The sequence below is a fragment of the Terrapene carolina genome, unplaced genomic scaffold (genome assembly GCF_002925995.2).
Source record: "Terrapene carolina triunguis isolate 2854851 unplaced genomic scaffold, T_m_triunguis-2.0 Scaffold210, whole genome shotgun sequence".
Lineage (NCBI taxonomy): Eukaryota > Metazoa > Chordata > Testudines > Emydidae > Terrapene > Terrapene triunguis.
This window is the reverse complement of record NW_020664561.1, coordinates 27,507,750-27,531,880: the sequence shown is the minus strand read 5'-3', so window position 1 is coordinate 27,531,880 and position 24,131 is coordinate 27,507,750. Positions and strand designations below refer to the sequence as shown.

General features: G+C 43.1%; 1 protein-coding gene across 1 annotated transcript in view; it reads right to left on the bottom strand.

The window, feature by feature from the left end:
- The window catches only part of LOC112109983 (guanine nucleotide exchange factor VAV3), a 238,231-nt gene that overhangs the window by 161,981 nt on the left and 52,119 nt on the right, over positions 1-24,131 (bottom strand). The window contains exon 2 of the mRNA XM_024204746.3: positions 22,183-22,299. Within this exon, the coding sequence (XP_024060514.1) occupies positions 22,183-22,299 (117 nt within the window). The remainder of the gene's footprint in view (positions 1-22,182; positions 22,300-24,131) is intronic.

Below are 24,131 nucleotides of genomic sequence, written 5' to 3'. Positions count from 1 at the left end.
AAGCATTTAGGGCCTGATTCTGATGTCATTTAAAATTATTAATCAGGACTAACTTCTTTGAAATCAATGTAGTTACAGTGGAATAAACTCATTTTAAATTAGATCAGAATCAGACTCACAGGATTCTCTCCTGCCCTCAATTATATGGGTACAACTCCCATTCATTTCAACAGAACTTGCCACAAATCTGTGTAACTGAGGGCAGAATTCAGTCTAGGGTTGTCACCTTTCTAATTGCTGGTAACAGGACCCCTGAGGCCGCCCCTGCCAATCCTCTTCCTCTAAGGGCCTGTCCCGTTGCTTGCAAACCAATAAATAGCAGAATTAAAAATCTGTTCTCTTGTTTTTACCTAGTGCTAGAAAATAAACCTCCCCTAATTTCTGAGTAAACATTATCTATAATGAATATGTTTGTCCATAAGCTTTGGACCGGTTTTGAAATTCTGAACAACAAACTACCAACACAAGAAACTGAATTGTGGGTTTTTCTGAAGCAAATAATGGAAGTAAACTTTCTAAATCCTTGTTTCACTGTGACCTACATTATACTTTTACTCCTCTCTCCCATAAGAGCACCATCAACCAATATTCCCTAAACTCATTTATACCGTTTGGTGAAAGCTGGATAACATCGTGCACAGAATTTCTTTTCTAACATCAATTTGCTACTGTAGGTAGCACACAGCATTCACTCGTACGATGCTACTAATGTACTTTTGCTCAAGTCAGTTATATATTAGAAACACTTTAAACCTTTTAAGGTTTTAAATAACCCATGAAGTAGACTTTTGGAGGATTAATTATATATGCAAGAGGATTAGCTCTCAACTGTTTTCCTAAACAGTTATGTCAAATGTCACTTACAGTAGATGTACAGTAGAAAATGTTTTCTGCTGCTCATATTCAACTTAAGATACATCCATGTCCATGAATAAAACCTTATTTAACCCTACTTTTAAAAAAATAGCCAAAGCTACGTGTAAAATGTGCAAAGCATAGCACCTTCTAGAAATGTATAAATATTGTGCTCCAAGAAATAAATTTTGCTCTAAGTGGCATCATGTACTACACATTTCAAGGAAACTGTGTGTTTGTGTCCTGAGACTTTTCTGAGTTTTCTCATCATATTTTTGCAGTTTGTTTCCAAAAATAAAATACTAATGTGGCATGAAAGAATTATCATTCTTGGGAAGACTGAATATTACATTAACCTAAAGTTTGAATCTTCTCCAACTGTGCTGAAATTTAAACAAGTTGACTACCCATCCATTGTCATTATATGCAAAACATTTATGCTGCTTACTAGTACAGTAACAAAGCCCACGCTGTCGCCCAGCTGTAGCAGTTAGGCCAAGTACTCCACCATCTATGCAGTCTCCCTCATACAACCAATGATATTGTTGTGTGCAAATTAGCTGCAGAGTAAGGGTAGTGATTGGTTATCTCTGATATGACAATCTAGGACTCTTGGCATGGCATAGATAAATGCCTTACTATAGCTGTACATGCACAGGTGTAACTCATAAGGGCAAATGTCTGAGAACTTATTTGGATGATAACAGAGCTTTGGGCTTTTTTTGTTGTTGTTTTTTGTTTGTTTGTTTGTTTATCCAGCCCCAGTGCAAGAAGAATCATCCACTAGAATCTTGTGTTCTTCTTCTTTCCTGCTGCCAGTGTAGCAAGGAAAAAGGGCTATGGCCAGAGCAAAGGGGTCACGGCGCCAACACCCCCTACAACGTACAAATACCCAACTCTGGGTTTGGCCCCTTGGTGCCATTAGCAGATGGTGTTAGAGCAGTGAGGAGGGGAGAGAACTGCTGTAACTCAGAACAGTGAGTTCTGGTCCTGCATGCTGTGCAACTGTAGCAGCCTTCGCACCCCCTCTCTCAATACGCGCTTTGTACTTCTCAGGCATAGCTAGGAATCCTGCCTCGGATGTCTGTTAGAGATTCAGCACACACAACCCCTTTCAATTATGATGTGAAAGTTCACAACATACAAGATCTAGCCCCCAGGAAGTCCTCCAAGAATTAGAGAAGACAAGACTTGGAATTTCTAAGGTAAAGCAGAAACAAAACAAAAAAAGCTTAAAAAGTCATCCTGGCCCCCTTAATATATTAAAAAGAGCAAAAAGAGCACAAGCCAAATTATTTTTAAAACGCTTTGCAGATCACCCGTGTCAGATTAATTGAATTCTACACTTTAACAGCTGCAGAAAAAAGGATTTGGTAGGCAATACTTGGACTCAGTTCTACTAAATAATGGTCTCTAGGTTGCCTAGCTCTAGATAGTGCCTGGCTTTTAGTTTTTACTTTTTGCAAAAAGAAAATCTTAATTTTTGATTTATGTCTAGGCAGTGTTAGTTAAAATGAGAAATGTTTTTGTGTTTTAGTCCCCTTTTTAAGAGATAGCCACTTCATGGAGTGACGTTTGTCAGAGCATATGTTACTCATGCAGTAGATTACTCATAGAGGAAAGGCATTCCACATCAGATGAGACACAGCTAAGCAAGAGCTAACAACTCCCTAAACAATACTTCAATTAAGTAAGTGTTGCATTCAAGACTGTCTGGACGTGTGCAATTACATACTATATTAGGATTAAACTACTCTGCCTGGCACACCTGACACATTGTAGCAAAACTGGTGCCCATTCTAAAGAGGACACCAAGTTTAATACTCTATTGGCTTTTACTCTTGGAATCAGTATCATAATACCTTACACCTAATGTCACTAAGGCTTGTTTACAGATTTGTTTTTTCCAAATTGGCTTATTAATTCACTATTTCTCTATCACAAATTACGCTTCAGTATTTACATAAAACTGCGCTCTTAATTCCCAACTTCTGTGGGAATAAGTCACGTAATTTCCCTCTGTAAATTGACACAGGAAGCAAAAGGGAATCTATTCCAAAAGAGAAGAGTCATTCTCTCAAACGTAGGATGTGGTGCTGCATCGGTAGTAGAGATTCTGACACTTTAATCCATTGTGAAGTATCTTCTAGTTATATAGGCCTAAAGTGCAAAGATACTGAGCACTCATAGCTTCCACTGACTTCCGTTGAAGCAACAAGTGTTCAGTACCTCTGAAAATCATGTCCATAATGTATCACTGAGAAGGGAATTGGCTTCTCACAGGCATCTCCTTGGACATTGGGAGTCCCCATCTTTTCTATCTGTCTTTGGCTCCGAGGGTTAGGCCCTCTGACTATTCAAAATCTGGTAAAAATCTTTAAGCCCTACAGTGTTGGTTAGGGGACATGCATGTTAATGTATGCACATGGCGGGAGTGAAAAAGAAAGGAGAGACAGAAAATATAAGAAAGGAGATAGACAGTACATTGAAGAGAAAGAAACAGATAAAGGATTGAGGGAGACAAGGACATATTATAGAAAAGAGGAAAAACTGAGCAAAGTCATGAAGAGAAAGAAGGTCTAACAAAGGCAGAGCAAGGCGGTAAGTCACATATTTTAAAATCATTAAAATAGAACATTGACTAGACAATGTTGCAATGAAATATAGTACACAGCAAAGAAAACGTTTTATTCCTTTAAACGTACATTGCAGAGCAGATATTTTTCACCCTGGCTTGTAGGCATCATTTTTCAAGTCCTTTACAAGCTTAATTATCCTCTACATTGAAGTGTGTCAATATCCAAGCACATCAGAGTCTGCTGCCCATTACTTCTTAAGCAACATAAGATGTGGCACTAAGAATAATAGACAAAGGCACAGAGGATTGCTCTCAGCCTGCTTGAATTTATGCACGATGACTGAACGTTTTCTGGAGCCATGGTTTTGTCATCATTTAATAGTAGAATGTCTTGCTTCTGAGTGTGCAATACTAGCCCAGCACTCAAAAATCAACTGAAAAGTTTGAGTCCAGCTGGCTTAATGGAACATTAGATTTTAATATTCCTGATATTGAAAATGGAATCCAAACCATTCACGAAATACCCTCACCAGAGACACGAATATAAATTCTGAACACAAAGAGCCCTGAACCAATACATGACTTTCCAGCAACATGAGTAAATCTTCTCTCATGATCTATAAAGGATGTGCAGTCAACCCTACCAAAAGGCACCGCTATGGAAAATTAGTATCTAAATGAAAAACACAAAAGATTTAGAACTGACAACAGAGGGCACCTCAGAGGAGGAGTTCAGCCCCGCCTGGGTAAAGCCCTAAAGCATGGTAATCTTCCTCACTGTACAATGTATGCTCTGCTTGGGTCACAAGCAATGAGGGGGGGGGAGCCCACTAGTTTTAATGGTTATACTTCATCATGGATGTTGAGATCTTGTAGCAAAGTGACATTCTAGCATCTTTGTGCTATAAGACATGGCACAGGAGACACAACAGGGAGAATAGAACAAGCATATCAGAGGGGAATCAGTACCCACTATGGCCAGTCACACACAAAGAGCATGGAGCTGTGTAGAGGGGCAACACTGCTCCCCCAACCACAATCCAATATGGAAAGGAGTGGAGATAGAACTGACAAGGCTGTTCTGTTTCCCTGGATAGATAGTTTACTGAGCTAGTCCCAGGATACTGTATTAGTAGGGCCCTACCAAATTCACAGTCCATTTTGGTCAATTTCACGGTCATAGGATTTTAAAAATAGTAAATTTCATGATTTCAGCTATTTAAATCTGAAATTTCACGGTGTTGTCATTGTAGGGCTCCTGATCCAAAAAGGAGTTGTGGGGGGAGGGTTGCAAAGTTATTGGAGGGGTGGGTTGCGGTCCTGCTATCCTTACTTCTGCACTGCTGCTGGCAGCGGCACTGCCTTCAGAGCTGAGCAGCCGGAGAACTGCAGCTGCTGGCCGGGAGCCCCGTTCTGAAGGCAGAGCCTCCACCAGTAGCAGCACAGAATCAAAGATGGCGTGATATGGTATTGCCATCCTTTTGCGCTGCTGCCTGCAGAGCTGGGCCCTCAGTCAGCAGCCTCTGGGTGCCCAGTTCTGAAGGCAGCAGCACAGAAGTAAGGGTGGCATGGTATGGTACTGCCACCCTTACTTCTTTGCTGCTGCTGGCGGCGACACTGCCTTCAGAGCTGAGTAGCTGGAGAGCGGCAGCTGCTGGCCAGGAGCCCAGCGCTGAAGGCAGAGCCGTCGCCAGCAGCAGCCCAGTAGTATGGGTGGCATGGTATGGTATTGCCAACCTTACTTCTGTGCTGCTGTTGGCGGGGCACTGCCTTCAGAGCTGGGCGCTCAGCTAACAGCTGCCACTCTCCAGCACCCCAACTCTGAAGACAGCACAGAAGTAAAAGTGGCAATATCGCAATCCCTCTAACCCTAAATCTTGCGACCCCCCCCCTGCAATCTCCTTTTGGGTCAGGACCCCCAATTTGAGAAACACTGGTCTCCCCCGTGAAATCTGTATAGTATAGGGTAAAAGCACACAAAAGACCAGATTTCACGGTCCGTGACGCATTTTTCATGGCCGCGAATTTGATAGGTCCCTACCTATTAGGTTCTAGGGAAACCAGAAGTTTGTGCCAGTTTCATTGCAACCTCAGAACATATGGGAGGCAAGAGGAGAAGCTAGGGAGCCAAGTCAGCAGATGTAAGGAAATTCAAAGGCAGAGGAAAGGGGGAACTGGTTGGTTTGTTTTTACATCAACTGTTACTGTGACCAAAATACTGGGTGGAAAAGTTTATCATCAGTCCCTCCTTTTGCCTGCTCTGTTCCACTACCATGAAATTGTCTAAGGGTACGTCCAGACTACCCGCCGAATCGGCGGGTAGTAATCGATCTATTGGGGATTGATATATCGCGTCTTGTCTAGACGCGATATATCGATCCCCGAACGCGCTCCCGTCGACTCCGGAACTCCACCAGGGCGAGAGGCGGTAGCGGAGTCGACGGGGGAGCCGCGGTCATCGATCCCGCACCGTGAGGACCCGAGGTAAGTTGAAATAAGATACATCGACTTCAGCTACACTATTCCCATAGCTGAAGTTGTGTATCTTACATCGACCTCCCCCCCACCCCCCCCAGTGTAGACCAGCCCTTAGTTTTTCATCTTGGAAGTCTCATCATCCTAGGCTCAGCATGCCTAACTTGCTGGGTTGATGTGAAAGAACAGGTCTCTGGACAGTTACTGGGTCAACAAAAGTCCAAAACCTGTAATATGAATTAGTGTGAAACACAAGTTTACATACATATTTGAAAATTTTACCCTATATGTAGTGTTCCCTGTTACATTAAAATGAGGCTTCCAATTCCTCATAGCAAACAAATTGCTAAAACAAAGAAAAAGATTTACTCACATGTCACATATTGTAAACAAACATTTCTTGACAATTGTTTACAACATATGATATTAATTTGGTATTGTCCCTTTGAAGTACCTACACAACCTTAAATTGTTAAAAATGAAAGAATTGTGAAAATCCAGTGTACTTGTCAACCACAAATACCTTTTATTTATTTCTCTTTTCAGTTTCATGTTTGCTTACAATCAGTTTCACTTTCAGCTTCTTAGTGCTGTAATGTTTAGGTTTCAAATACTACAGGAAATGAAAAACAAAACAAAACTTACATTTTTTTTTAAATTTTTTAAACATTTCTATAGGTTTTATAAAGTTTATTTTAACAACATTTTAATTTTACGTCAGACTTTAAGTATCCCCTTTAACCATTTTAAATCTATTCAAGCCAAAAACAAAGACCTGTTTTTCAATATTTCCCTCACCCCAAACAGAATTTCATAATGCTACGCTACCCTGCAGGATACCTGAGTCATTGCTGAATAACATTTTGGTAAGATCACTATAGCAACAGAGACACATGGGCAGGAAACGAGAGCTTGGAAGCTCACTTTTCCATTAATCCAGGCTCCACAGACAACAGGTCATGTTTACTGAGAAGAATCTAACTGAACAAAAGTCCACATTATAAAAGTCCTAAAGGGCTCAGATACTGACAAGAACATTTCACTGCCTGGATGAGAACTCTTCATTAGACCTCAAACACCTGCAGATTGCCTAATGATTTTGTGATGTGGCAAGACAAATCAGTACATCTCACTGATAAACTATCAAAATAAAATTCTGAGCCATAACTACATTTGAGAAGCCTAAATATTTAGGAATTTGACAAAAAAAAGGCTAACTACTTGCGAAAATGTTCATAGAATATCCGTGTTGGAAGGGACCTCAGGAGATCATCTAGTCCAACCCTTGCTCAAAGCAGGACAAATTCCCAGTTTTTTTTTTTAACCCCAGTTCCCTAAATGGCCCCCTCAAGGATTGAACTCACAATGCTGGGTTTAGCAGGCCAATGCTCAAACCACTGAGCTAAAAAACTAATTTCTGAAGCAAACCACCAAGCCACTTTTCTACATCCACTTCTAAAATAACTGGGATCTTGTTTTTAGTGGAGATACATAATACACCTCTACCCCGACATAACGTGACCCGATATAACACAAATTCAGATATAACGCGGTAAAGCAGTGCTCCGGGGGGACGGGGCTGCACACTCCGGCGGATCAAAGCAAGTTCGATATAACGCGGTTTCACCTATAACGCGGTAAGATTTTTTGGCTCCCGAGGACAGCGTTATATCGGGGTAGAGGTGTATATATTTTGTATGACTCCATTATCTTTGTAAATTCACTCTCTCCAAACTATTTCCCCACATTTCAGCACTTCCACCACAATGAAAAGTAATACTAGGAACATTTTAAATTAACGGTTCCCCGAAGTGCTGCATTTCAGTATCTGATACTCAATAAAAGTCATTAAGATGCCATAACTTTTGCTTTAAAAAAAAAAATAGTACACGAATCTCAAACTCATAACTTTCGTTAGGATTTCATATATAGTTTCTCCTCTTTTACCCTTACACCAAGATAGCCACTAACCAGCATCTTGACTGACAGCCCCATGGAACAAGTTCATACTACAGTCAAATACTCTATGTTTGCATCTTCCTTCTACAAATACATAATACAAAGAACATCCTTTAGTATTTTGAACTCCAGTGACAACTTTTATTCACAGATGAAATTTTTAACTCAATAAGAAACACAATACTTTGGTTATACACATTGGGAAGGGAAAAAGGCAGAAAATGTAAAGATTGAGAGCAGGACTACTCTCCCACTTAAGTCGATCTAACTTATGTCACTCGCAGGTGTGAAAAAGACACCCCCCTGAGTGACACAAGTTAAAATGACCAGCACTGTACACACCAGCACTGTCGGTGGGAGACGCTGTCCCGCCAACATAGCTTCTGCCTCTCACGGAGGTGGCGTAATTATGTGACGGGAGAGCACTCTCCCGTCGGCATAGAGCATCTTCACTAGACACACTACAATGGTGCAGCTGCACGGATGTAGTGCTTCTAGTGTAGACCTGTCCTAAAATACAGGCGAATTTTGCCTTCAGTGAACTTCTATTACCTTCAATGGGAATTTAGGACATGCAGCACCTAGCGGGATCAGTCTCCTAAGGAGCAAAATTCTATACAGTAGAATTATGTCTTCAGCAACATCAGATAGGCGTTGTCTACTCTTAAAAGTTTTGCAGTTTTAACTATGCTGGCTTAGTAAAAGCGGCAAAAAAAACCCGCTAATGTGAATGCAGTTATACTAGTATAGCTATTTCCATACAGGAAGGGGAATAAGTTACACCCATATAAGGCACCTTTATTTCATGTATAGCGGCACCCACACTAGGGCTTCTACAGGTATAACTACATTAATAACTATTTCAGTGAGGAGGGTGATTTTTTTCATACTGATACAAAATGTGTGTATAGACCAGGACTTACTAAATAGCATAATTAGGTATTATTAACTGTATTATTTGAACATCCACAAGGCATTACTAACAGCAGAGTGTATTTTCATTGTGTTTAAGTTTACAAAGAAGGGCCACATCCCACAAGCTTCTTTTACAGTTCTGTCAAACTTCTGTGCTCCACCCAATTCTCTCTGATGCACTGCCACATTCCCTACCCTACTCTCTCTCTCTCTCTCTCTCTCACACACACACACACACACACACTTATACATAAACCATTAAATAAAAATATAGAGCTATGTACAAGACTGTCATCATAGCAACTCCTAAAGGGATGTAGCCTCCTTGCGGATCGAGCACTACTCGGCTTGATCTCTGGCAAGGTACTTTGGGTGGTCTGGCTGTATATTCTGGCTGTATATTTAGTTCATGTTCATCACTGGCACTCTTGTCATGCTACCAAAGCTTTTGGTACCCATGTGATCGTCAGCTGTGTAGCAGCGTTCCTTGGTACACACACTTCAAAATTCATTTGTCTTCCATTCTAATATGTCCATACCAACAAAGCTGCCTAAATTGAACAAGTGCTCAGGGAGGTGGTTGCTGGGTTCAGCTTTGAATATCCTCATTTCTGTTCTTTTCCTGCCACTTGACATGGAATAGCGGACAAAGATGACAAGAATTGAACACATCAGTCCTGTGTTCTTCAGATTTCTTCAGTGCCCACGTTTCACTTCCGTTCAATAGAGTGGTATAACCATGGTTCTATAGATCTGGAGCTTTGTAGCAAGCCTGATGTCACAACATCCCCAGAGGCCACTGAAGGGCCTGAAACATGACAGCAGCTGCTTCTATACAAGTGTCCACATCTTTCAAGCATCCTTCAGCACAGTTTGCGATGCTGTCCTAATATTTGACAGGTGCCTCCTGAGACCAAGACAGTGGTGGACTATCACATCATTGTACTGCTGAACTGCACTTGATTTCTATGTACTGAGATTTAGTTCTTGTCTGTGAATTTCATTGTTTTTATAACCATCAAGCTGCCATGTAGATTTTGGCATGTGAATACTCACATCTGTCTGCTCTTCCTGGAATCTTTTGAACACATACTTGGTGGAATTCCAACACACTTGGAACGTGATACTTCAGCTTGTTCATGATGTTCTGCTGAATCAGAGTCAGGATTTCCTTAACAGTGATAGAGTAGCTAAAATGACCATATAGTACAAGACTCTTGCTTACACATTCAGTATTTTCAGAGCACTTTGCTGTGTACTTTGTGCAAATGAGCCTTTTGAGTGTGATGGAAGATGTAGCTGCACTGGAAGCTGCACTATATGCTTTTTAATAAAACCTAGCTCTTATATAGCATTTTGAATGATCAAATACTTGTTTACACCACTTTTGCTTAGTAAATCTAATGCCCTTTTGCTCTTTTTGATGTCATTCACAGATCTTGTATAATAGCATGTTATCAAATACCTATTATGAAAATAAGTTCCAACTTATTAACTTTACAGACTTGATTTAAACAAGGTAAGAAAACTGAGCTCTGCTTGAAGCAAGGAGCACACCTGTGATCAGCTCTCTATTCCTTACACTTCCTATGACCAGAGTAAAGATAGCTCCAGTCAACAGGACTCCCACTGACTACAGCAGGCCTTTAGATTCCCATTTCATCACAGAGCTATTCTTTATCAAATGAGTCCTACAGTAGGTTGAAATCACCTTTGAGAAGCTATGACAGCTGCAATTGCTAAGACACAAGACACACCAAAGACTGGGGATGCTAGAGGACTATGTAATTCTGGCAGAACTGAAGGCACAAGTATCAAAATTATTTGTTGATTCTGGCACACAGGTATAGAGAGGAAGAACCCAACAGTCCTGGATTGGTGAAAAATGAGTCTTGGAGATGGAATTTTTAATGAAAACACTGCCTGGCACCAACGTGCGTGGGGGTGGAGGTTTTCATGCTACATCAGCAAGCTATACACAGCACTGAAATCTACTAGAAGAATAGGTAGTTGTGAATAGAAGTGGATGAATCTCGTGGAGTTTGAGGCTTGGCAACTGTCTCAACTTATTTTTTTCTGATTTTGTTGAACTAGTTCAAGAACCTTCTTTTTTTCCTGCAATTTAAAATCCTTCCCCCCTCAAGGCAGATTCAGTTTAAAAAATAATAAAGGGAAATCTGTGCTATGTATTTGGAATACTCCCCTCACCTTGATCCCAGCATTAAGGCATCGGTATATGTTTTTCATGCTGTTCACTCTCTGCTTCATCCACGTAACTTTTTCCTTAGGAACTTTAATCTCCATTCCCCTCACTACTCACACTCTCTCTCACTCTCGCTCTCTCTCACACACACACAGTCACTGCAAAGCAGAACACAAGTTCAATAACATTAGGGTTCAAGTCAAATTTCAAATCTCATTATGTCATAGTGGGTTCAAAAAACAGTTCACTTGCTCCTACCTGTGTTAGTTTTACTGTTATACCTAACAGTTTGTAACAACTGTTCACCGTAGTTAAAAAGCACCAAATAGTTTTTTGAAGTACTGTAGTTACAGCCTGGTATACTAAAGGATTGGATGCAGGCTGCCCCTGACAGCACTACATCTGCTACTGGAGTTTATAGCTCTATGGGGAAGAAAACATGGAGGAAGTATCCAGCTACAGCTAGCACCCACATGTGGCTGCCATTGTCTAAACAAGGGGAAAGACTTGAAACATACAAGAGGGAAAAGATCAAAACTATAAAACCTTTTTTTTCATGGGAGGACAAAAAGGCAATACTAGACAGACAAGTCATATCCCACCACTTATTTTAAAAAATAGGATCTTAATAAAATAACTGCACAACTGTGGAATATTTCAAATGCTAATCACCAGGTCTCCTTTTTGTTTCTCCTCTTTTTATCCGTTTCTTTAGAATCAATTATTCATTTGCATCTGACATGTTCTTCCTAATTTGTTTGCTTAAATGGGTAACATGGAAACCCATAGTATAAAATGGACTACAGATTTTCTATTACAATAAGTTTAAAAATTCAACAACTATAAAAATATAATTGCAGTACAAGCAACAAAAACTCAATACATCTGTGATTGTACAGTATGTGGTTTCCAGAGTGGTTCCTTAAATAAAAGGAGTTCGTGAAAATCAAGACACGTGGGGCTTGTGGAGTTGCCCTCACTTACATATCTGAATTTAGCCCCTTAAAAGCATTAAGCATTGGTCAGCATTGCACTACAGTTTCTTCTAACTCAAATATCTACTTTAAGATTTTAGTGCATTAGAAGCTGTGGAAATATACACACATCCACCTAATCACTCATTTGGCCAGCAGTCTGGAAAATGCCTGTGGTCCAAAAGATCCTCTTTAAACTAGAAATCTTCTCAAAACTAGAGTGATCACACCACTACCAACCTTCTCTCTGTTTGTGCACAAAACTCCTATTAACTATGTACATGTGCAGGGAGAATGATTCAGAAAATGGTTCTTAAAATAAAGAAAACATAATGGAATTTTTTTAGTTGATGACTAACAGGAAAATCCAGTGGTGCTTATCTTGCAGCCCTTTGCACGTGCCTAACTCCTACTGAATTCACAAAGGGATTTGTGGGAGTAAAGACTGTAGGGTTGGGAATGTATACAAAAAATTTTATATATATAGAAAAAATAATTAATTTAAGAAAATTGGTTTGACCACAGAAAAATCAAACTAATCAGAGGAAAGCTTCCTTCTCATCACCACTGCTTCTAGTAACTGGAGACGTTTCCAAACCAATAAAGCATATTCTGTTACTCTTGTTAGCTCAAATCTCACACTATGTTATACTCTCCTACACATTTTACAACCCTGAGACTACACTATATGTGATATTTTTCCAGTGCTCCACTCCTTTTTAATGGTTTCAAATTCACTATCTGCTCTAGAAAGTCGACTATGTCCCCAGGCATTTAAAGAGCCTAGTTAAACACAAGTCAATTTATCTACCACTAGAGAGAGCACACAGCAACCTCGAGTCACGTGTGACAAGCTTTCATTCCTGCATGCAGTGAAAACAGATGAACTACAAACAGAGTAATGGTGAAGCTGGAAAGATGCCCATCACACAAAGCCACTGCAAGTATTACACTATCTTTGCTGTTTGGTTTAGCAGCACCACTTTTGCTCAAACAGCTGTTATTACTCAAGGGAGGCAAGTCTCATTAAATAACCCCATGTGCCTTTGTCACTAGTCACTAATCTGACTAAGGCCTGGTCTACACTAGGCTTTTATGTCGAATTTAGCGCCGTTATATCGAATTAACCCTGCACCCGTCCACACCAGGAAGCCATTTAGTTCGACATAGAGCTCTCTTTAAATCGATTTCTGTAATCCTCCCCAACGAGAGGAGTAGCGCTAAATTCGACATGGCCATGTCGAATTAGGCTAGGTGTGGATGGAAATCGACGCTAATAGCTCCGGGAGCTATCCCACAGTGCACCATTCTGTTGACGCTCTGGACAGCAGTCCGAGCTCGGATGCTCTGACCAGCCACTCCCCCGGGAAAATTTGAATTCCTTTTCCTGTCTGGGCAGTTTGAATCACAGTTTCTGTTTGGACACCGTGGTGAGCTCAGCAGCAGTGGCAACGATGCAGAGCTCTCCAGCAGAGATGGCCGTGCAATCCAATAGAAAGAGGGCCCCAGCATGGACGGATCGGGAAGTCTTGGATCTCATCGCAGTGTGGGGCGATGAGTCCGTGCTTTCAGAGCTGCGCTCCAAAAGACGGAATGCAAAGATCTATGAGAAGATCTCTAAAGCCATGGCAGAGAGAGGCTACAGCCGGGATGCAACGCAGTGCCGCGTGAAAATCAAGGAGCTGAGACAAGGCTACCAGAAGACCAAAGAGGCAAACGGACGCTCTGGATCCCAGCCCCACACATCCCGTTTCTACGAGGCACTGCATTCCATCCTAGGTGCGGCCGCCACCACCACCCCACCCCTGACCGTGGACTCTGAGGATGGGATATTGTCCGCGGCCGGTTCCTCAGCGGACGGGGAAGAGGAGGAAGGAGATGAGGAGGACGAGGCAGTAGACAGCGCTTACAACGCTGATTTGCCCGACAGCCAGGAGCTCTTCATCACCCTGACAGAGATCCCCTACCAACCGTCCCCCGCCGTTACCCCAGACACAGATTCAGGGGACGGATCAAGCAGTAAGTGTTTTAAATATCTAAACATTTATTTACAACATAACTGGCGTATTTAAAATATTAACATTAGCTAAAGTGCTTTAAAACATGTAAACATTTATTTGCAACAAAACAGGAAGATTGAAAATATGAACAGTGGGTAAAGTGCTTCAAAACATGTAAACAGTAAAGTCAAACAAAAGGGGAATCAGTGCAAAGTGTATCATGATTTGTCTTTTTTTGGGCGCCTCAATATATAGTCCGAACCATTTTCAAAAAATTGCACAATGTCCGCTTCATGATTATAGTGCCCAAAACCCTGCAGTCATTTGTCCCTCCAAGGGCACCTAAGCCAGGAACTGGTCAATGTAACCGGGGATAGAGGCGAGATCCTCCGGGGAGAACTCCTCATACACCTCCTGCAGGTGTTTTTCCAGCCTCATCAGCAGGTTCCTGGGCAGGGAGAGCTTATTAGGCCCCCCGTGGTAGGACACGTTTCCCTGCCACAACGCCAGCAGGTACTCCGGGATCATGGCCTTGCACAGCAGTGCAGCAAATGGCCCCGGTTTCTGCAGGCTGTCCCGGAGCATCTTCTCCTTCTGGCTCTCGGAGACCTTCAGGAGGGTGATGTCTGGCATGACTCCCTGCTGTGAATTAGGTAGGGGAAAGTTAGTATTAGGACTGCTTGCCCGTCCCTTTATAGAACTGCAACCGCCGGTTTACAGCCACGCGGTTTACAGCCGCGAGGGGGTGGGACAGGGGCAGAGTTCATGCTTGCAGGATTGCTGCCAGCAGAGACTCGCATTGCTTTCTATTTGAAAGGAGGCCAGTGCCACTCTTAAAGTTTTAAGCGGCCACAAGTCTACGGCTTACCATGTTTGCCAGCTAGACAAAGTCCGGTGTCCAGCCCTGCTCCTCAGCTCGCCACAGCAAGACCGCAGGCACTGTAGGCGAGGGCAGAAAATTCGACCTTGTCCTCAGTGCGCGTGTGATAGGTGCTCTGCATGGTCTTGTTCACAGAGAAAGACTATGTTCTCTGTTCACAGATACATTGCTCTGTCTCAGGAATTCACTCCCTTTTTCCAATTCCCACAGCCACATCTGCCCAGAGGCTAGCGCACATTAGGAGGAGGAAGAAGAGGACACGGGAAGACATGTTTGCTGAACTAATGGGATGCTCCCGAGCACAGGCAGCCCAGCAGACACAGTGGAGGGAGAACTTGTCCCAAATGCACCGGGCAAACATGGAACGGGAGGAGAGGTGGCGACAGGAGGACAGGCAGGCTACTCAAACGCTGCTTGGACTAATGAGGGAGCAAACGGACACGCTCCGCCGCCTTGTGGATGTTCTGCAGGACCGGAGGCAGGAGGAGAGAGCCCCGCTGCAGTCTCTCTGTAACTGCCCTGCCCCGCCACCAAGTCCCATACCCCCCTCACCCAAAGTCCAAACACGGAGGGGTGGAAGGGGCCGTGAAAAATTTCACTCCACCCCTGCGGACTGCTCTACCACTAGAAGGCTCTCATTCCCCAAAATTTGAAAAGTCCTTTCCTACCTGCCTCACACAAGACCCCGTCCAAGTTTCACGCCCCCGTTCCATGTGCGGTTGTTAATAAAGAATACGTTTCTGTTCATTTCTGTTTCCATCCTCTTCTTTTGGAGGGGAGTCTGTCTGAAGGGGGGGGGAAGGGGCTTGGTCATTGGACAGGACAGTCACCTTTAGCAGGGGGCAGGTGCAGCAGCAGGGCACATATACAGTGCAGTGACTAGTTATCCTGGTCAGTCTGGGAGGTGGTTTTCATGTTTTGTGTGGTGGGGGCGGTGGTGTTGCTCTGTGACTTGGTGGCGGGGGAGGGCAGTTACAGATCTTATGCAGCGGTCCTTACCCTGCATCACAGAGCCGCGCAGCAGGGGATCTGTAACCCTCCTCCCCCTGCAAGACAGTCACATAGCCGACACATACACGCAGTCCCGGCCAGGAGGGCTGGCAGGCTCCGTTGAAACAACCAGTCCACCACCGCGGAGCCTGTCATTCCTGGAGTTTAGAGGCATCATTTGCATCACAACCCTAAACCCGCCCCCCGCCACAGTCTGCGTCCCAGGTTTAAAACATTCCCGCGAAAACAGTAATAAAGACAACGGTGTCCATTAACAAAACAGAACAGACTTTATTTTTTGGGAAGGGGGTGAAGGGGGTATGTAAGTGGAGAGGATAGTCGACGGCAACTGGGTAAAGAAAGGGGGGCAAGTTCTGCCTCTGTGTCCACAAACTTAAAAGTCACTGGGTACCCTGCTCAGCCTTGAAACTGGCTTTCAAAGCCTCCCGGATGCACAGCGCGTCCCGCTGGGCTCTTCTAATCGCCCGGCTGTCTGGCTGGGCGTAATCAGCAGCCAGGCTATTTGCCTCAACCTCCCACCCCGCCATAAAGGTCTCCCCCTTGCTCTCACAGAGATTGTGGAGCACACAGCAAGCTGCAATAACGATGGGGATATTGGTTTCGCTGAGATCACAGCGAGTGAGTAAGCTTCTCCATCTCCCCTTGAGACGGCCAAAAGCACACTCCACCACCATTCTGCACTTGCTCAGCCGGTAGTTAAACAGTTCTTTTTCTGTGTCCAGGGCGCCAGTATAGGGCTTCATGAGCCAGGGCATTAGTGGGTAGGCTGGGTCCCCGAGGATCACTGTAGGCATCTCCACATCCCCCACAGTTATCTTGTGGTCCGGGAAGTAAATACCTTCCTGCAGCCGTCTAAACAGACCAGAGTTCCTGAACACGCGAGCGTCATGAACCTTGCCCGGCCATCCGACATAGATGTTTGTAAACCGTCCCCGATGGTCCACCAGTGCTTGCAGCACCATTGAAAAGTAGCCCTTTCTATTGATGTACTGGCTGGCCTGGTGGCCCGGTCCCAGGATAGGGATGTGAGTCCCATCTATAGCCCCACCGCAGTTTGGGAATCCCATCGCAGCGAAGCCATCTATGATGGCCTGCGCGTTTCCCAGGGTCACTACCTTTGACAGCAGTACCTTGACGATTGCCTTGGCTACTTGCATGACAACAACCCCCACGGTAGATTTGCCCACGCCAAAGTGGTTCGCGACTGACCGGTAGCTGTCCGGCGTTGCAAGCTTCCAGAGGGCTATGGCCACTCGCTTCTGGACAGTCAGGGCTGCTCGCATGCGGGTGTCCTTGCGCTTCAGGGCAGGGGACAGCAAGTCACAAAGTTCCAGGAAAGTCCCCTTCCGCATGCGAAAGTTTCGCAGCCACTGGGATTCATCCCAGACCTGAAGCACTATGCGGTCCCACCAGTCCGTGCTTGTTTCCCGGGCCCAGAATCGCCGTTCAACAAAATCCACATGCCCCATTGCCACCGTGATGTCCTGGGCGCTGGGGCTCGTGGTTTCTGACAGCTCTGTGCTACTCTCCGACTTCAGGCCCTCACGGCGGTGCCGTAGCCTCCTCGCCTGATTACTCTGCATCTGCCTCAGGGTAAGGTGTATGATAAGGTGCGAGGCGTTGAGAACGGCCACAACTGCAGCGATGGTCGCAGCGGGATCCATGATCGCAGTGCTGTGGCGTCCGCGCTGTCACTGATCAAAAAGTGCGCGAACTGATTTCCCGCCGGCGCTTTCAGGGAGGGAGGCAGGGCGGTAGTGACTGACGGATGACGACAGTTACCCAAAAGCACCCTCGCCACATTTTTTTACCCAGAAGGCATTGGGGGCTCGACCCAGAATTCCAATGGGCAGCGGGGACTGCGGGAACTGTGGGATAGCTGCCCACAGTGCACTGCTTCCAATGTCGACGCTTTCCCTGGTAGTGTGGACTGACAAAGTCGAATTACTGTCCTTAGTGTAGACACACACGTTCGACTTTCTAATATCGATTGCACATATTCGATTTAACTAAAATCGAACTACTCTCGTAGTGTAGACATACCCTAAGACTATGGAAGCATGTTTGCATGCATGCACAGCAGGAATTGCTGACTTTTCAGACATTGTTAGGCCCCTGACACTGAGCAGCACAGACAATGAAATTGTCAAATACTGTAAAGACAGGAATTATCTCTTCCTTCCTATATGTTGTACAGCACCTAGCACATGTTGTTCACTACAATATATACATAAAAGAAATGATGTACTATTAAGGCTAATTTTGTGTTGGGAGAAGAGAAATGCAATAGTTAAAATCTTTCATGAAAGAGATAGTATCTCTGCAAATGCCAGCTTACATTATTCTATTTCAGTTTTACATAAGATAAAAGTTTATTTTGGAACACAACTTTACAAAGCATAAACCACAAAAGCCATGTGTGAAATAGCCATTGATACATTGTGAGCTACATTTTTGAGACAGGCCTCAATCCAGGGTGTTATTTCACAGGTACAATGTTGCACCAGTAACTAACTGAATCTGCAAAAAATTTCCTTCAAGATTAGTGGCTGTCTTAAAAATCAGGTCCTTTATGGTCATATTAGAGTAACTATGGGAACCAGGATCTCTCTCAACAACTAACTAGAAATCAACAGTAATGCTACTCTATCATAAAGCACTTTTTAGCCTATTTAAACAAGTAGCAAAGGCTTGACACAAAGGTCTAGATAAGGACCCTAAAATTATAGCAAACAACTGAATACCTGGTAGAGCAGTCACTGCAACAGTAGCTGTTAAAAGACTTTTTGTTTTAATTCCTCTGCTGTTCACAGAACCAAGAAAAAATCTTTGGTATTTTTGAATAGGCAATATAACAAGTTTGAAAGAAAAAGACTGGAAGTACAATGCTATATCTTAACTATTCCTAGTATGGCAAAAAATGTACAGTAGCATAAAAGGACAGGTGGAATTTCTTGGTTTGCCAATCTCTTTATATTGCACAAACGATCAAACAAAAGTAGTTAGATATGCTCAGTGAGCCACTTCAATCACCAGGACCAGAAAGCAACCCCATGGGCTTGATTCTTATTTACACTAAGGTCTCTTTACATCACTTAGGGCTGGTCCACACTAACCCCCCAGTTCGAACTAAGATACGCAACTTCAGCTACGTGAATAACGTAGCTGAAGTCGAAGTACCTTAGTTCGAACTACAAGGTACTTACCGCGGGTCCACACGCGGCAGGCAGGCTCCCCCGTCAACTCCGCGTACTCCTCTCGCGGAGCAGGAGTACCGGCGTCGACGGCGAGCACTTCCAGGATCGATTTATCGCGTCTAGACAAGACGCAATAAATCGATCCCAGAAGATCGATTGCTTACCGCCGAACCCGGAGGTAAGTATAGACGTAGCCTTAGGCAGCTTAAAGGGGCCTTAGTGTAAATAAGAATCAGACCTCCTGTCTATTATAAAGTGCAATGTATAAAAAGTAATGGAAATATTGTATCTTCAGATATTAAAAAAGGGGAAATTATTACTGTGATATTTGTTCTGATTTGGAATATTTTTAATATGGCATGGTCTTTAGATAATTATAGGCTCTTCTGTTAAACTAGGGGAGTGATGCACTGACTCAGAAGTAGAAATCCGTGCTGAATACATGCTGGCAACGGCAGAGAGCAGACAAGTATGTAGGAGGTTACAAACAATACACTAGAGAAAGCCAGCTTTTGCACACAGAAAAACTAATCACAGGTTTACATACATAGCTCTTTATAATTCAGAGTTGCCCACAGTAACTAATCATCATTGTGTCTCAGTCTTATAGCAGTAAAAATGGTACTTTGGAGCTCTGTCACATGTTAAACAGACAAGGAGGGTGAGGGAGTTAAATCTTAAAACTGTTTGAAAAAAAAAAAAGATGCCAGAGTTGTCAAGCAGTTCCAGACTGGAAGGGCCCCTGGCTTGTGGCACCCCACCACTATTTTTAAATTAAATTAAATTAAAGGAGATATCCTATCTCCTAGAATTGGAAGGGACCTTGAAGGTCATTGAGTCCGGCCCCCTGCCTTCACTAGCAGGACCAAGTACTGATTTTGCCCCAGATCCTTAAGTGGCCCTCTCAAGGATTGAACTCACAATCCTAGGTTTAGCAGGCCAATGCTCAAACCACTGAGCTATCCCTCCCCCCTTTTAACTATGGATATATCTACACTTGGAGCACCTCCCTTCCTTCTGCTCAACCAGCCTAACTCCTTCATAACCCCATATCTCTCACATCCTTCTTACCCATTATCTTCCCTCATCTATCCTCTTCCTTCTCAAGCCAAGCTTTCCTCTTCACAGTTCCCAACCCTCTTTTTCCCCTCTCTCATGCCCCTTCTTTTACTTCATTGACCCTCTATTCTCTGTCTCTCATTCACCCTCCCCTTCTCTCTTTCCCACCCTCCTCCTATACTAAATACCTATCCCTTTGGTCATATCTACTTCGCCTGTGCACAGAAGTCCTTCCATCACCAAATAGCAAGGTAAATGTGCTATTATGAAGAAAGCAAGCAAAAGGAAGACTACTTGTAAGGTTTGCTTTAGGGCAAAAAATGTAGAAAAAACATAAGAAATCCAAAGGTACATGAAGAGCCAACATGGTGGAACTATGTTATGTAGATTACTATTTTCAGTGATCATTTGGCTACATGAATCTATCAAACCATACTTGCCAAAAGCCAGGTCCTACATATGGTGATAAATTGGGCCTCATTTATACTGAACAATGAACATTCAGTTGTAAGGATCAGACGAAAAGGGTTTATTTGGTTTTTGAAAGGCAGAACACAAATTGCACCTTTGTGAGTGGCACAGGTAGAGAATGTAGTAGCTTGTGGGAGTGCTAATTATAACCAAACTGACCTGTCTTGGCATTAAATTGCCTATTAGAACATTGGCATGGACCTGCATGTAGTGTTCATTCAGATGTAATCATCAAAAGAGGGCTTTGCTCAAACAATTCCACTGTATATAATCTTAATGTCTGTATTTCTTATTAAAATGAACCTGCTATTTGTGGACACAGTTGGCAATTATATCCTTTCCCCAGACTTCAGAGACTGCTTGCCCTGTCATGCAATTGGGATATCCATTATGACACACTAACTGTACGTAACAGATTTGTTCCCACAGACCGTAGTCCTGAACACCAGGACATTTGCCTGCCACAGCATGTTCCTGCTGTCTGATTGTCTTTTCTCCAATATTTTCAAACCAGACTGAGTGTCTGTACTAAATGTACATCCATTTCTGCCAGCCTAGACAATGAAAAAAATTATAGGTGCAAAGACGGTGATGCTGCAGGTTAGGGACATCCCACTTCCACTGTCATGTCATCTAACTACTGTTACCACCTGTTGTTCATACAAAAACCTCACTTTTCTCTCCCTCCCCATGCTTAGGCACTCTTATCATCCTTTTCTTCTTCCCATTACTCCTCTAAGTGCCAAGCCTTACAATTTGCAGGCCCACAGACAACACAGTGGCTTCAAGCAACTAGAAGTGGGGGAACAGAATTCAAGTCTGGACTTGCCTATCACTCCTTTCCCTTCACCACAAGGGGGTGGGGATGAAGGGTCTGAGAGTTACTGTTTCCCCCCTCCTAAGTCCCACTGCTGGAGAGGAAGGTAGAGTCACTCCAAGAGCTTGAGAGCCTGCATGGGATAGGAGGCTTCCCCCAAAAGATATGGAGCGCCAAGTGACTTGACTTTACAGTCAGCCCAGACTCCTCTTCTCATCACCCACCACTGCTACTCCCTGCTCCTCCAGCTGTGCACATTTTCCCTTAGGACACCAATCCACTGTATGGTCCTTCACTGCCCCATAACATTGCTCCTTTTCTGCCTGTAACTTGCTCCCAACAGAACAGCCCTTGTGAGCAAGCCAAACCAAGAGAGGAACCAAGAGGTGAATCCATCAGTAGAACATTAGGTGTTTGACCTCTTTGACCTCTCCTACACTACATTTTTCCCCTAAAGTCTTCCAACAGTGCTAGCACTAGTGCATCACCAGTAGCACCAATGATGGGAAGTGCTAGTGTACATTGGCCACTGCAATTCTAGCCACTGGGTTGTCTGCTCTGAGCAGAACTAAAGGACACAATGGTTAAAACACCCAGGCAGGTGGCCTCTGTCAACTATGACTTAAAGAAAAGAAAAAGGCAACACAAGTGTGAAAAAAACAAAACCAGACCAAACCTCTCTTTTGCATCAAGGTAGTTGCTATATAAAACTAATGGCAAGCATTACCCAATAACCACTTTATCCAGCCAAAAAAGAAGATATTAGTAAACAGGAAATTTTAAATTACCTTTCCAAAATCTCGCACATCAAACAAATCAAATGCTTCAAAAAGTTCACTTTTCTTCATCCCAAATATCTCACAACATGCTGAAAGGAATGTTCTTATATTCTTCAAGCAGAGAAACTAGAGAAAAAAAAACAAAGAATATTGTTAGTGTACAGGCATGTAGTTACCAACTGCTTTGTGGTGTACTTTGGAAGCTCGTGATTATTTTTGCCATTATATATGTATAGCAAAACCCACTGCAACATTACCATTTCTAAGGGTGAGCTAGCACCTCTATTAAACCATTATTTTCAGATGGTTTGTAATTCAGTCATTAAAATTATCTTTAGACTGAAATAGTGTTATCCAAGGCCTAAAGAGAGGAATTTTATTGAGCATAATTTGTTTAAGCTAATTTTATGTTGGCAAAGAGAAAAGCTAAGAAGTTACCAAGTTTAAGTTAACTTTAAAATGGCTTCAGTTTTAAAAAAATTGTAAGCAATTAGTGTTTAAGAGTGGACCAAACTCTTTAGGTGCTAAAAGAAAAATTACCACAGCATTGAACTTAGAAAAGCAATCAATTTGCAATATACCAAGTATTTTCATTAAAAAGAATTAATTGGAAGTGTAGTTGCAGAGATTTACTGTAAATGCATGCACTGTTTACAGATTCAACACACCCCAAATAATATTATCAAAATGGACCATAATTACACACTGGGGGGTTATACAATTATGATCTTATAGTAATTTTTGCACAATTGAGAACTAGTGCCCAATTTATCAAGTGGCAAATTAGCTTGATGGAACGATCCTGATTTTTAGATGGAATCAGAGATTCGATTTGCCTGAATACAGCTATAGCTACCAATGATTTGCACTTCTGAATCATACTCTGCTGAGGAATTGCACTAATGCCTGGGACTGGAGAAAGCTTTATCAAGTAAGCATTCTGCTTCCTTGACTCCACTATTCCCTATATACATCCTGGACTGTCTCTTCTTCAGGCCCTACTCCACATAGTCTCAACTCAGCTTCAGACCAGACTTCCAGGGGTGGGAGGGGACACTTCTTTTTAGCAACCCCAATAACCACTTCTCATTAATAACCCCCACTAATACACACACATGCACAAAACAGAAAATGAAAAGGCAATTGGGAGACTCTGTAGCCCAATGAACTATTATTGTCCACAGTTGAGCAACAAAACACAGCTGTCACACAAGGAGTTCTGTTTTCAGGCTGACAGGCCTCCTCGTTAAAATTATTCCTTGGCTGTTAATTAGGGAATAATTTTCCCCTTCCACACTCCCTCTGTAGAATGCTCAGAGCAAATAGCAATTGATTTAGCCATGGGCTAGGGACTCCTAACTGGAGAAGGGAGAGCAGTCACAAGCAATTTAAAAAAAAAAACCCTACATCAGTGAGGGAAAAATAACCACTTGAGGGAGAAGCCTCAGTAGCTGCATAGCCCCACTTCTGTGTACCAGCAGCATTAGAAGATGTTTTTTCTAGATAAGGGGCTGTAATTTGTTTTCACCATAGCCCAAACATGTTATCTTTTGAAACAGCAGTGAAAGTGACAACCCTTGTCGATAATTTTGCAGCAACTTGTGAAAGACACATACCTAAAAATAAAATAGTGCAAGATGTACCAGTTCTTTTTATGAGAAGATACAACTCCACAAAGTCTATTTTTATTAAATCTTACAATCCAATATATAACAGTACAAAAAAATTTAAATGTTTAAAGGCAACAGTATTATTTCAATGAACACAGCAATCTGCTTGAAATTTTCTTTCAAATGTTATTTTAGGGTATGTCTATACTACCCGCCAGATCGGCGGGCAGCAATCGATCCAGCGGGGGTCGATTTATCGCGTCTAGTCTCCGAGCGCTCTCCCATCGACTCCTGTACTCCACCGCCGCGAGAGGCGCAGGCAGAGTCAACAGGGGAGTGGCAGCAGTC